This window comes from Brachyistius frenatus, unplaced genomic scaffold (assembly GCF_029030835.1).
Source record: "Brachyistius frenatus isolate BFR_SWC_R1_liver_20210118 unplaced genomic scaffold, ASM2903083v1 Contig_30, whole genome shotgun sequence".
NCBI classification, from domain to species: domain Eukaryota; kingdom Metazoa; phylum Chordata; class Actinopteri; family Embiotocidae; genus Brachyistius; species Brachyistius frenatus.
This window is the reverse complement of record NW_027210629.1, coordinates 843,979-858,879: the sequence shown is the minus strand read 5'-3', so window position 1 is coordinate 858,879 and position 14,901 is coordinate 843,979. Positions and strand designations below refer to the sequence as shown.

The 14,901-nt window shown below is 39.4% G+C and overlaps 1 protein-coding gene across 1 annotated transcript in view; it reads left to right on the top strand.

Annotated features, from left to right (window-relative positions):
• Nucleotides 1-14,901, top strand: part of bmpr1ba (bone morphogenetic protein receptor, type IBa) — a 62,490-nt gene that overhangs the window by 44,901 nt on the left and 2,688 nt on the right. The window contains exons 4-10 of the mRNA XM_069699421.1: nucleotides 10,311-10,473; nucleotides 10,642-10,741; nucleotides 11,184-11,286; nucleotides 12,214-12,310; nucleotides 12,475-12,613; nucleotides 12,970-13,162; nucleotides 14,488-14,785. Of these exons, the coding sequence (XP_069555522.1) occupies nucleotides 10,311-10,473; nucleotides 10,642-10,741; nucleotides 11,184-11,286; nucleotides 12,214-12,310; nucleotides 12,475-12,613; nucleotides 12,970-13,162; nucleotides 14,488-14,785 (1,093 nt within the window). The remainder of the gene's footprint in view (nucleotides 1-10,310; nucleotides 10,474-10,641; nucleotides 10,742-11,183; nucleotides 11,287-12,213; nucleotides 12,311-12,474; nucleotides 12,614-12,969; nucleotides 13,163-14,487; nucleotides 14,786-14,901) is intronic.

Sequence of the window (14,901 nt, the reverse complement as noted above, 5' to 3'; positions counted from 1 at the left end):
GCCACTGCTGGGTGATATGTGACTTGGTTAATGGGGAGCTAATCACACAGTGGAGACAGTGAGACGCGTACAACTGTAAACAAACAAGAATACACACTAATGTCCATATTCCACATGAAAATGAGAAATACATTAATATCCTTCCAAAGCACACACGCACACACACGCACACACACTCGCACCTAAACACACACAGACTATATACGCATACAGGTTGTAAATGGATGGAAATTGACTGTTTAAGCCTGTGGAGAAGACTGAAACGCTGCAGACCAGAACTCTTGGAAATAAACACATGGCAGTTGTAATGTTGACACCATCAGCCCTCCCTGTACACACACACACACACACACACACACACACACACACACACACACACACACACACACACACACACACACACACACACACACACACACACACACACACACACACACACACACACACACACACACACACACACCTATGCGCACGTGCGGCAAACCCTACGCACACACCCACTCTTCTCCAACAGGCACACAGCAAAACACTCACCTACACAGATTTTTGTTCCCATAGTTGGATGTCTCAAATTCAGATTTTGTTAATTTATCATTCAAGCTAAGCAATCATTGTAAGTGGCAACTGGCTACTAGTTGCACGACAATGATTGTGTGTGTAAGGCATACTGACAAAACAGTGTTTTGATTCTCCCTTGTGAAGGCTAGATTTGTCCTGAGAGACAAATTATAGTTTATGGTATCCGATTACACGAGTTTGTGGTTAAACCCCTCTTTGATATGTATGTTGTGAGTCAGAGGTACGGAGTGAAACTGCATTTCTGTCATCCCTTCAAGGTTTAAACCCTTTATTGAAACAATAAGATATATTTGTGTTTGGCACTGAGGCTCTGCTGCTCCAGAGCAAATCCTGACTCAGACTTGACTCTATTCTCCTCAACCAATTGGTAAAGCCTGGGACTCACAACATACAAACTGATATTGAGTGAGCACATAATCTAAATTTACATAAATGTAAATCCCAGCAATGGATGATGCTGTGAATAAAGGAAGCTAAATTAACTCTAAAGCCATGTTAAAGAGGTATACACAAAAAAAGAGAATGACTAAATTTCATACTTAACGTTCTTAGTGGAGTTTTAATTAGACATAACCGTAAGATATTGAAAATGTGTCACATTAAAGGACATTAATGAAAACAAATGTATTTAACTGTTTGTTGTCTTGCAAGCACCTTTTGAGAAGTGATGGAGTATTTTGAACAGATGTATGTTTTACAGAGTTTTAATTGCTTGTTTGTCACTGCAGTCCAGGGGTGCAAAGTTATCTAAAACTGTATGGAAATAAGTGTCATGGCAATATTTAGAAAAAAAAAAAGATACCAAGTTCAAAGTCAAGGACAATTGAACACCACCTATTAAAGGGGTAAATCTCCTCTAGATTGCCAGGATAACAACAGTTTGTCTCTATAATTTACCAAAATCAAAAACAGCAACAAACAACACAAAGATATTACATTGACGTTGTCCCCTCTCAGCCTGTACAAGTGTCATGAATAGAGTGGCAGGAATATATTTACATTATCGTAACAGAACGTTGCAAATCTCCATGCACATACTGTATATTCCCTGAGGCAACATCAACTGAAATTATTAGTCAAAGGTCATTTGAGTCTGACATTTGTGAAAATAACTAGAGGCTCAATGTAAAAACGGATATTCTCAAATAATCAGCATCTAAGTTTAACTTTAGCTTGATTACAGTGAACATTCTGACTAAGATAAGAGTTTAACTTGTTTACATGAGTCAGACTAACCCAGCTAACACAAGGCCACGGGGAAAGCTGTTTGGTGTGCAAAGTAACTTCTGGAGGATGTGTACTACCATACTTAAGGTCTTTCTGTGTGGTGTGCTGTGCTGTGTATTTAACGTTTGTGTCTCTCTAAGTATTTATATAAGAGAATCTTGGAGTTGATGTGTTTTTAAAGTGGAGCAGTTTTTCAGCCCGCCAGAAAGAAACGGGGTGCATTTGTGTCCCTGTGGGTTGTGTTGACCACCCCATGGCATCAATCTTCATTTGAGAAAGGAGATACGTTTGATTAAAGCAGATCTCTCAATTTGTAAGTGCTTTCAGGGTGGTTATGACTGCAATATTGCACATTTTTCTGATTTCTGTAAATGTGACAAAATGAAAAGACACCACAAAGTGAAACGGTGTTGAGATCTTAAATCATTCTGAAAAGTTTCCTTCTTGTTTCTAACCTTTAGAAACTCAAAATAAAAAACACTCCGCACACCCGGACAACTTTCAACTTTTTCTGCTCAGTAATGCGATTTCACATCTCCAAGTTGTTTTACTGTAAATAGTTTCAATAGTTTTCAGCAGCTTCTTTCTCTTCTTTGTCTCACTGTACACCACACTGCAGTACATGACGCACACACATTTGCACACACACACACAAAAGGTGACATCATGTGATTTTAGTTCAAACCTAAGAGGACTGCATCTCCCAAACATGCAACATATCCATACTATGCTGACATTGCCCTTTATTTTTGAAAAACACCCTTAGCCTGAGGAGTGTATCTGTTTTTTCCACACAGTGTGTTTCCGAGTGAAATTCTAAACCTGAGCCGTTATATTTGCCATGGCCAACTATCAACTTGGCAGGTGTGAGGCCATTGTTTATCAGTTTATAGGCATGATTTTTGCATACCACCATGATGGAACAATGAGTCACATGATGATATCATTGGAATAGCATATCCAATATGATAAAAATAGCTGCCAAGTTTGAATGGACTGAAAGGGTGTGTGTATTGTAACCCAATGCTACTTATTACTCTATAATAAGTGTGCATCATTGTATAAATATGCTGTTTTCTTTGACAAAACAGATTGATGATACAGTATTCTTTAATGATGTAACTTTTATCACTTTATTGAGAGGGCATGAGTTAATGATGATACAGTAATGTGATTTGGTCTGACAGGTGGCCAGGCACAATTGGATTATTGTTATAGTCCTGTTAATAGGACATTAAATCGGTCAGTTTGGATTTGAAATTTGTTTAAGAGATATATATCTTTGTTGACAGAGTCAACACGAAGGCTGCCTATCAAATCAGTCAGTTTCTGAGAGATAATTTTCTTGTATACTTTTTTATATGTTTATAAATAGTTCTTGTATATTGTATTCACTCTTTATAAACATGTATTGCTGTGTATTGGCCACATATCAGAATAGGTTGTGTTGTAATAGAGTATGTTTGAAATATCACTGATATATTAATGTTGTGTCAGGCACTGTACGTGGTGAATTACTCTGTATGTTATTTCTTACGAAACATTCCTTTGTGACATAAACATTTGTCTGACAGAATACAAAAGCAGATGCTTTAAGGTATCTGTAGGAGATCACCAAGGCTTCTTGGAGCTCAATTTATCTTCCATAGGAGATGTAGGAGTACATCATAAACGTTCTTTGCATGTGTTCTAAAATGCAACTGCGTTCAATACGTATGACATTTGAGTTTTAAAGTAAATATGTTCATCATGCAGCTTTTCTCAGTGTTACAGTCGAACAAATGCCTCAAACATTTGGAAATCAGTTTTATTTGTCTATATTAGGGTGAGTCCCATGACTAAACTCTTCCATCACAGCAGTTTTGTCCTTCAAATCATGGCCAAGTAAACGGAACAAAATATTCAGGAAATGCAATAATATTATTAACAAATTATTTTTAACAGTTGTTGTTTTGGTTAAACAATGGAATTTAATGTCAGGCGAAGACAAAGTTTCTGAGTCAGATTTGAACCAGTAGCATCAGACTTACCAACAGTACACAGCCACAGCCCACTTGATCCAGCCGGATGATGCCCGCTGTCTGTGAATTAATGTGGGCTGTTTTGTGATGAGTAGGAGCACACAGATGGCCATAAGAAAGAGAAAAGGAGCTTTTGATGAAGAGACCAGCTGGTCTCCTTTCTGTCTTTTGCTTTGCTCTCTCAGACCTCTTTAAAGGACCATTTCATCATTTCCTTGTATTCCGAAGGGAACGCTGATGGCCCTCTGGAAATAAGTCAGAGTTCCGGGATCCTTGTGTATCTGTCACTCATCCGCATGAAAGGGGACTTACACAGATGCACACACCCCACTGGTCGAAGCACAAAGCTGGCAGATGACAGCTGTATAACCAGAGAGTGGCACTGGCTCATTACTGCATCATTCATCAGTGTGACATAATGAAGGAATGTTTGAAGAGCTGTTGATGATGATGATGTTGTTGTGTCGGGGGATAGAAGGGCTGAATGCAACAGCTTCCCGTATCTGCACTCTCACTACTTCAATTGTGCTGTTTTTGGTAAAGGAAATATTTTAAAAGCTGATTTCTGTCTGATCCAAAAACATTATTCCCGTCTTTTGTGATTGGCCCCATGAAGATTGGTTACAATGCTGGTTGCTGAGCTTCTTGGAAAGGTGCGAAGCTTTTTTTAGACATGTAAATAATCCTATTAGTTTTTGTCACAGGACTCGCTGATTGAATCATTTAACTAAATTGAAATGAAAGTCAATGCACTGCTCCCTAAAAATAGTTTTTCTAACACGTCCGCTTGTGATCGAAGTAGCACTTTTAGTCTCACTTTATCTGAGTTTTAGAAGAGTGGATAAAAGAGGAGTTAAAACATTGTAGAAGAATGAACCAAGGTGCTGGGTGTATCCAGGTGTAAAAAGTCTGGAACAGAAGAAAAAGATGCATAATTTTGATGCATAACTCCTTCCTGGCCTCAAGGCCCCTGTATATGCAAATGTAGTAAATGCTATTTTTCAAGCGCAATATAATGGTCAAACAAGCAAACAGAGTGAGCAAACTGTGTAAACGAGAGAGCGCTTTGTTGCGCACTCGAAGGCAAAACGCATTTGAATGTCAAAGCAAGTTTAGCCAAAACAGCAGGACGGACAAACTTTGCTTCCCAGCATCGAGCTTTCAGATCACAAAGTGGGGTTCATTAACGCATTCCTGCATATGTGGGATGGCTCGGCTCATCTCAACACTGACAGGACGAAGAACATGGAGATAAGACCAGGGACTGAATGTGCATGAATGTGGAGAGACGGAGAGGCAAAAACTTAAGAGAGGGAGTCTGAGCAAGACACAGAGAAAGAACCTTTCACCCTCCATGTTTCTTTTGCCGCACAGACTGCTGTGCTGTCAAACACCAGGAAGATGAGGGGAGAAGGGGGGTGAGGGGGAATGGGAGCAGTGTTGTCAAATGAGTGTCTTAAGTGGAGGGGGGAGGCTGGTAGTGTTTACATGGGCTCATTGAAAGGGCTTTTCTGGTAGGCCTTGTTTGACACGGGCAGGATAACTAATGAATATGTTCTCTCTCTTTCTGTCCTCCTCCGGCTCTCTATCTTGCTCCAGATCTCCTCTCTTCATCGTGCTCTTTCATGCACAATATCCATTCCCTCACTTCTATCCCCTCTGTCCATCTACATATCTGTCTTCTTTATATTTTTGTTTCCAATTGTACAAAGCGACATCTGTTGAAAAGAGGCCTTCAGCTTTTGGGGGTTTGTGGGGCCATGGCTGTTAATTGCGTGTTGACAGTGGCCCCTCTTTCCTACCATCGAGCTTCAAAAAGCCTTTCGGGGAAACTTGAAAGTTAATTCTGGTATCTGAAAGGCCATTTTAGTGAAAGAGCTTGAAACAATTATAGTATCAGTGAAGTCCTGGGAATTTCAGCCGGCACAAATTGCTTAACTTAAAGCACGTTTTGATGTTAGTGGCACTCGGCAAGGTTTGTTATACTTCATGTTCAGCCTAAAATATGTTGCAATTTTTGGGGATTCCATTAATAAATTGTTTCTTTGAAGCAGTTTATTACAATGTAGAACAAAAAAACAGGCTATCCAAGAAATTGCCAGTGGAATTGGTAAATATTCATGAACAGTTCATTTGATGTCAGTATTTGAAAGTCACGTTTTTCTCACTAACCACAACCAATGCATGTGCTATTTTACACATCTGATAAAATCTCTTAAATTCCGTGGAGGCTGTTGAAGATATCACTGCAAGGTCAGAGCCTTCTTGCTTTCTTAAGCAGCGGAAAATGTTACTTTAGTCACTCTCCCTCCCACACACAGATGGGACGAGCTCAAACGGCTCACTACCTTACGACCTGTGTAAAAGCAAGAAAGTGTTTAGTTGTGAGAGACACAGAAACAAAAAAATAAGGAGAGAATCGAGACCAGAAACGTGTGATGATGAAATTGTGTGATCCTGGATCGAGATAGAGATACGAAGTGATCCAGTACCTACATCACTTCAGTTGACTTGCTCACTTGCCTGAAATTTCCAAAGAGGAAGCTGAGCTGTGAGGCAGCCAGTGTCACAGTTTGAGGATAATGCAATTCCTCAAATCCTTTGTCATCTGACTGAGACACTACTAACTACCCAAATTATTTTTCACAATATAACAATACTTTAAAAAAAAAAAAAAAAAAAATCTCAGATGCACAGACACACACTGAAATATAATAAAAAGTACCTGTCCGCAAAAAAAAAGAATGTTTTTCTATGAAATGCATTTTGATACATGTGTTCCTTTACCACGCTATAGTTTAAATTAAATAATTAAGTAATGAATTCAAAGTATTCAGTTGGTAAATTCACCCAAGAATGACTTCACCTTAGACTGACTCCGATTTTTGTACAGCATGCCTTTATGAATAAAACAACATTCTCTTTCTTTTTTTTTCTTTTTTTTTTGCTATTCTCTGGGTTTATCTCCTACTGTCTTTCTCGCACGCACACGGCGCAGCAGCCGAGGATCCCAGGTGCAGGATGGATGTGAAAGGCTTTGTGTTTTGTCAACAGCACAGCAGCACCTCACATGACAATCCAGCGGACTCACACAGGGAAGACGAGGCAAAGAAAGTGGAAGATGTGGTAGAATGAGAGAAGCGGGTCTGTGTGGGAGAGCAGAGGAAACAAACAAACAAAAAAAAGTCTCGGAGAAGAGTACAAAACTTTGAATGGAGGCAATACAAAGTTTCACTCTCACTGAATGAAGGAATACATGCGGGAAAGAAGCAGAAAGGGCCCGGAGAAAGAGATATGGAGTGAAGAAGAAAGGGGGAGGAAGAGGTCGGCAACAAACGGAACACAAAGTGAGTGAGCATTAGGGAGGAGGATGGAGTGATGGGAGGGAGGGAGGGGGGGGAGGGGGGGCGAGTGAGAGAAAGGGTGGAAAAGGCCAGTGGCCTCTACTCTATCCCCTCTGTGTGCTGCTAAACTGCCCACCAGTTCCCCGCAGCTCTGTCACTTCTCGTTTGTTAATCCCCCATTCTTCTCCCCCTCCTACTCTTCCTCGCTCCCTTTCTCTCAAATCAGTCAATTGTTAATGTGACCCCTTTAAACCCCACTGTCCCTCTCTTGCAGTATTGTCAACACATTATCTGTGTGTACAAGAGGGACATTTAGGAAGGGAAGTGCTAGATGACAAATGTCTATAATTGTTTAAAATAATTTGCCAGTTATTTTTTATTAATGTTTTTTTATTTATTGATCCAGCATATGATAAACTTGCTGTAGTGGATTATTGTTTTTGTTTTTTTAACACACATTTCCTTATTGATGAAAGAAAGGTAAACAAAATAGGACTTTGTGTTGACAAGCTTTGAGCTGATAAGGAAATGTCAACTTAAATCAGTGCTTTTTAATTGTCAGTACACATTTACATTTTGTCACAGCCTACATGAATGAGATGAATGAGCACAAGCACATCATTCATTCAACAGAATTTGTTCCTGGATTGAAAGGAGAAAAATCAAAGCATGAAATCAGGATAAAAATAGAAAGCTACATAACGTTATCTTTCTATTAGCATTAGTTGTAACGTTGCTTTCTTTGAGCCTTAGTCACGCTCCGTAATGACACTTAAAGTTGAACTTTTCCTGACTACAAATTAAGAAATGTCAACTCATGCAAGTACAAAACAAAGTGACAGCAAAGCACACAAAATACAAGTAAAAGTCAAACAAATCTAGGCAGAAATTCTACATGTGCATTATGCATCAAGTAATATGTGTATTAGTCTTTGAATATTTCAGTCTATTAGGGAACTTTAATTATCTCTCGAAAAGGTTTTGTTAAAGAGAGCTGAGCTAATATAAAAGTGAAGATGCGACTTACCGCCGATATTTAATACTTCATAAACCACCCTGAAAATATACTCTAACTGAACATAGAGATGAGGGCTGATAGGAATTCATGAAAAACGTAATGAGCAATACATTTTTCAGTCAGACTGTCAATATCTCCATTCGGGCAGTACACACACAGAGAAATACTTTAGATTGGTTCTCAGATTATATTGTTTTTACAGCTTGTATTATACTCAAACTTGATCTTGTAGCGTAGATTATCACCGACACCAAAGGATGAGCTGATACTTGGGTATTTCAAGCCGTGAAAATCCTCAATGTAGATTTTCTGCCCCTTTGCTTTCTTGTTGAACTATTAAACACCAGTGGCAAGTGTGCCATCAATAACGCTGCTGCTGTGCCATTTCACAAGTTGAGAAAGGGAGAGTAGAGAGAAAGCGATTTAAAAACACCAGACATGATCAGAGTTTCAGACAATTTGAAAGTGGCCACACTAAATGGGTCACGTTAGCCACGAAGGTCATTCAGTTATGACTCACCCACTTGTGTGGCTAGATACGCTTTTTTATTGTAGCAAGAGCCACAATCATGACATCTGTTGCATATTGGCTTTCATGCATCACATTTTTTTCATGAAGACGGTGTGCTAATCAACTTCTGTTCTTTCATTGTACTTGGGAACTGTTCAGCTTTACATCCCCGAACAAGAACAACTTCATCACACATTTATCTGCGCAAAGACTGAGAACTTGAGTCTTCTTTCCGAGCTAAAAATATTTAAAAAAATTCTGACCTGTAAGAAAACTCCGTCACTTAGGCTTTACTTTCTGACACTCAAACACTATTTGGAAGAGTAAGCATCTGCTTAAAAAGAAACCTGAACTTGAGAACAAGAGGCTGAAAGAGGTGCAGGGCAGCAGATTCTGTATCTACCAGTACTTTATTTCAGAGAGGAAAGACTCCAGCTTGTTTTGGACCATCTTTGCTTGCAGCTGTTAAGCATCTGGTGTCAGTGATCATGCTGGAATGAATGAAAATCTTAAAAGCCGTGAAGGAAAGACACTTCCGTGATCCTTTTTTTCCCCCTCAAGTGACAAACAGGTGCCCTTTTGAAACGGGATAACCAGGGAACACAACAGCTTTGTTTTAGTTCTTAGGAGCCGTATCGGTTGTAAGAAAAATAAATCTGCTGAGAGAACACATTCCATAGTATTGGGTGTTTTTTTTCTATGCGTTGCACGTTTTGTCAAGTTTTTTTTTGGTGCCAATTTTAACTTCATTTATTTGTAATTCCAGTGGATTTATTCAATGTCTGTTTCACTACAGTAAGTTGCGTTATATTTCGGCTCAGTCAGCCAGCTCGTGGAAACGATTTATGATGTGAATACAGAGTACGCGGAGTTTATATTTGTCATCTTGGCTCTGACCCCATGACTCACCGCGAGGATACACCGGCACAGCAGATATTAAACTTCTCGCTCAGAGGAACTTTCAAACCTGCAGGTGGATGCTGAGATTTAGCCCGGGGTCAGGAAATGATTAATTAATTAATGGAGTTAATTCATAAATTCGTAAATTAATTCATTAATTCATAAAGAAAGATCTGTGAACAGAAAGAACGGACCAGTATCCTCACAACCTCTAGAAGACACTGACAAACACAGACTCGCTCACAATAAACATAATAAAGTAGCCTCCTGCAAGCCTACTCATGAAAGGCTACAAGAACAGCGGCAGGATATTATAGCAGCACAATTTAAAATGTCTGCTTGAATTAGCTGAGTGTCTTTTTTTTTGTTAGAAGTATGTTGAATCATGTTAATATTAAATGTAATAAAACATTAAATACATTAATTAAATTCTCAACCTCAGTATAACTTTTTTTTTTTCCACTGTTGTTTTTACAGATTATTAAATCACTAAATTTGGCTGCCTTATTGCAAATATATGGATATACATTTTTATATTGCTGGTGTTTTATATTTTAAACACCCTATAGAAGCACAAATCCATACTTTTAATGACACCAATATGAATAAAACTCTGCTCTCTCTACCGCAAACATGCTGTATACATGTATTGGATGTTGCGTGTGATTTTAACATTGTGTCCATGTTTTCTCCTTCTCTCTGTTTCACAGGCAACATATTGGACAGTATGTTGTTTAAAGCATCCAGCAAGGAGGCAGTGGAGAGTGGGAAGGAGACTTTTGGCAGCACAGTTGCTGCTTCATCCTCCCAAAGACTCCTGTGGTGTCACTGTTATCATCACTGCCCAGAAGATTCAACCAATAACACATGCAGGTAAAGTGTGGGGAAAGCAATGATTTTAAAAACAACGACACCAGCAAATTTAACATGCACACGTACACAGTATTACATTGCTATCAGCTATCAAGGGCTGCACTGTGGGCTCGTTATGGGTATGTTTGTTGGCTGCTTTACTTATTGTGGTAAAATCTGCTTTTCCAGGACGGATGGCTACTGTTTTACCATGGTGGGGGAGGAGGGAGGAGTACCGGTCCAGACAGCAGGTTGCCTGGGGCGGGACGGATCGGACTTTCAGTGTAGGGTGAGTTGATGACTTTAACTTCATAATCCACATAATCTCCATTTCTCTTGCAACCATCTTCTTTCCATCCTTTTCGAAAAGATCCTTCCGAAATGTATTTAGTTAAGAATTATACGAGACATCGTGATTAAAGCATGAAATTCTAACCTGACTATATGCATAAATGCATACACTATTTGTAAGCCCTTTTACACGAGTTGTTTTACATGAGATTAATTCAATTTAAAGCTGGAAATCACAATTATTTTTTTGTCGGTTATTTCTTTTTTTTTGGACTAATTTGATTAATTATAGGTTATAGATTCATTTTGGAAAAAAAAAAATCTAAAATCCCATTTTTGTCAACCATCTAAAATATTAGACATACTCTTTTCAGTATACTATGATATGAAACGGTGAAAATAAACAATGTCACATATTTAATGACTGTTCTGTCTTCCAGGACACGGGGAACTCGCGTCAAAGGAGATCACTCGAGTGCTGTAGAGATGAAGATTACTGTAACAAAAACCTGCATCCAACACTGCCTCCACTCAAACCACCTCGTATGTATATCTGTCCACTCTCATCCCTCCTGCAACTCTTTCTTGCCCATTAAAGATAGACAAGAAAGATTTTAAGAAGCCACTTGTTCTCCAGTTGACAGTACGGCCGTGACGACGATAAAGAGGACCAAGAGCTGTGACTGATGGTGTTACAGCACACACGATTCAGAGATATCATGACATTGTCAGAGAGTCAAAGAAGACTCAAGTGTGTGCGTGTGTGGGGGGTGGGGGGGATGGGGGGGGGGCAGTGTTAGGGAGTTACTGTCAAACAGTCTTGGAGCTCCACCAAAGGTACTGAGTTGTGTACTGTGTGCACACTATACTGTGTGTGTGTGTGTGTGTGTGTGTGTATAAGAGTCATATTGTGTATTTGAGAGACAGTAAGCCTAGATTCCCAGGGAAATCACCAGCCCCAGCAGACACTGAGGGCAGACTCATCAATCTGAAACCCTATCATGGGGGATCAGGAGGGGAATTCATCGACTAGGCTGAGGGCTTCCTCTTGCCGTTGACGGCGGCCTTGAGGGACGAGAGCCTGTGCCAGAAGAAAATGAAAAATTGATGAGTGAAATATGATTTGTACATGATTTACTGTACACCAGTTCTTTCAAGTGACTTGTAAATATACTTGATATAATTTTCTGTTTGTTAACATTTTGTTGGTATTTGGGCAATCCGAAATGTTGATTTGACGTTTTTTTTTTTTTTTTTTCTAATGTAACTTTTTTAGCTAAATCTTTTGAAATTTCTTTCGAAAATGATTACACGCATTTTCTTGAGAATAAGCAGTTGCTGCTTTGCATCAGAGTACATGATCAACAAATGGAGGGAAAGCTTGGAAAAGACAAATGTGTTTGATGTTTTGTGATTTATTTACTTTTTAATGCATTTTGCGATTTTTCTCTTTCATCCTCCTCTCTCTAGTCTATGTAGATGGGAAGATCCACCACATGGCCTTGCTGATTTCAGTCACTGTCTGCAGCATTATATTGGCTGTCGTCATTGTATTCTGTTATTTCAGGTAAATTACATGTCGCAATCAAACACAAACTGTGTACCACTCTGCTCGGGTTTACTGCACCTCTTCGTAGGATCTGATTATAGTAAACATATTGTATGCATATTTCTTGTCAGAATATTATGGGAGTTTTGTAAGAGCATGTGCTGTATGATGCTGTTTTACAGGTATAAGCGACAGGAGTCTCGTCCTCGGTACAGTATTGGTCTTGAACAGGACGAGACCTACATTCCTCCTGGAGAATCTCTCAAGGACCTGATAGAGCAATCACAAAGCTCTGGCTCTGGCTCGGGGCTCCCTCTGTTGGTGAGATACTTACACTGCATCTAAACACCTGTTACATCACAAAGATGCTCCATGGATGTTCAAAATGCATTATTGCCCATTGGTTCTTCTTGATTAGATTTTGACACATGTGGTGAGATAACGGTATTGAATTTCATACCTAAATGATATTTGTAATATCAATATTTCTCTATTTTGGAAAACTAGTGTGCGAATTCCTGATTTCGCTGAGCAGCTTCTACGTCCATCAGAGGGTCAATGAACCTTTCATTGGGGTGTTGATTTTAAAACACAAGGACATTGATGAATGGGCTGAAACACATAGGCCAGATGGGAAACCTTTTCCAAGCATTTTCTGTCTTGCTCCTCCTCCTCAGGTCCAGAGAACGATAGCCAAGCAGATTCAGATGGTGAAGCAGATAGGCAAGGGGAGGTATGGAGAGGTGTGGATGGGCAGGTGGAGGGGAGAGAAGGTGGCAGTTAAAGTTTTCTTCACCACTGAGGAAGCCAGTTGGTTCAGAGAGACTGAAATCTACCAGACTGTCTTAATGAGACATGAGAACATACTGGGTAAGTCTAGTTTCTCTTCTTCTTTTTTTTTTTTTCACCCGACTCTGTAATCTTTTAATCATCACTCTTCTTGTCTTTGTGCACCTCTCTATTAATCTATTAGTTTATTTCTCAAAATGATCATCTTTAGTTACAGTGTACTCTTTGTGTCCCATTGCCATGAGCAAAAGTGCTCAATGGGTAATTCTAAACAATTCTATATAATAACCTAAAGGATGGAGTAATTGGGTTTGAAGTTCGTATATGGAAAAAAATAGTTTATTGACAGACCTTTGATATTACTGATGAGTGAATTATATGTCTGTATTTCGGAGCAATACGTTTAAAAAGCAGAAATCAGCCGTTATAAATGATTAAAAACACGGAATGGTTCGAGTTGGGAGTGTGTCCATTATTCTGCACCACACTCGGCGCCAAAACAGATCAGCTATTGCCAAGAGACCGCACACCACAACAAACTCTAAAGTAGACAACAGCAGACTGCAAACCAAAGCTTGCATAAGAAAACAACACAAGATGCATTGTAATTAAGTACAAGGGCCAAAGATCACTTGCTTGTAAACTGGAAGGTAGACTAGACGCTGCAATGCATAATGGTGCCTTCCACAGTCGATACTGTTTGTTTGAAATTGATCTGTAACGAAGACAAACCACAAACCTAGTGTTAACCCTTTATATACAGTCTACGTGTTTAACATACCCGCCAAGATGGAAAGTTACCAAGATTAGCGTAAATAGGATTAACTGCTGACTATGCTATTTGACTGGATTCAGGCGTCACTCAGCTTTGTCTTAATTTGCTTCTATCTGATTGAAGTTTATGGCTCGCAATTTTATTCTCGGCTTGTTCTTAGGGCGATGTCTCGTTTTAAAGTTCAGTCTTTTGTTTCGCTTAACTTCACTGTAATAAGATTGTTTCCAAGGGTTTATTTACAATAAACAGAACTACAGTCTCGGAATAATTAGTAGCAACACGTTTTCGCTTGAAAACAACAGGCATACTCAACATGTTGAGTGAATCAATTCATCTGAGAATGTTCCGGACTTCTTTGATTGAACCTAATTGATACATTAATAATCTTATAACCACACTAGTGCAACGGTGTAGTTCACAGTGAAGGGAGAACAACGTTTCTGTAATGTCTACCATCATTATTGTGGGATAATCACAATTTTTTAATTTTTTTTAATTTATTTATTTATAGCTATTGATGTGGAGATTTACACAGAGGGGGCGGGGGCGAAACGGCTTCATTGTTACTCCCTGCCTGTGAAAGTCTTTCTCTCTTCATTCTCCATCTGTTCTTTGCCCACTCCATTCACAGGTTTTATAGCTGCAGATATTAAAGGAACTGGCTCTTGGACCCAACTCTATCTAATCACTGACTACCATGAAAATGGATCTTTGTACGACTACCTCAAATCAACCACTCTAGACAACAAAGCTATGCTGCGACTGGCCTACTCCTCCGTGTCAGGACTCTGTCACCTGCACACAGAGATCTTCGGCACCCAGGGCAAACCTGCCATCGCTCACAGAGACCTGAAGAGTAAGAACATACTGGTGAAAAGAAACGGGACCTGCTGTATAGCTGACCTGGGACTGGCGGTCAAATTTATCAGGTGAGTGTATCGTATGTCCCATTTAGAAAGATTCATCAGAAAGTTCCTCCTAAATTCCTGATTTTCAATCCATGTCTTGCTTACTTAAGCCTTGGTAGGGGGTTGGAAATATTTTT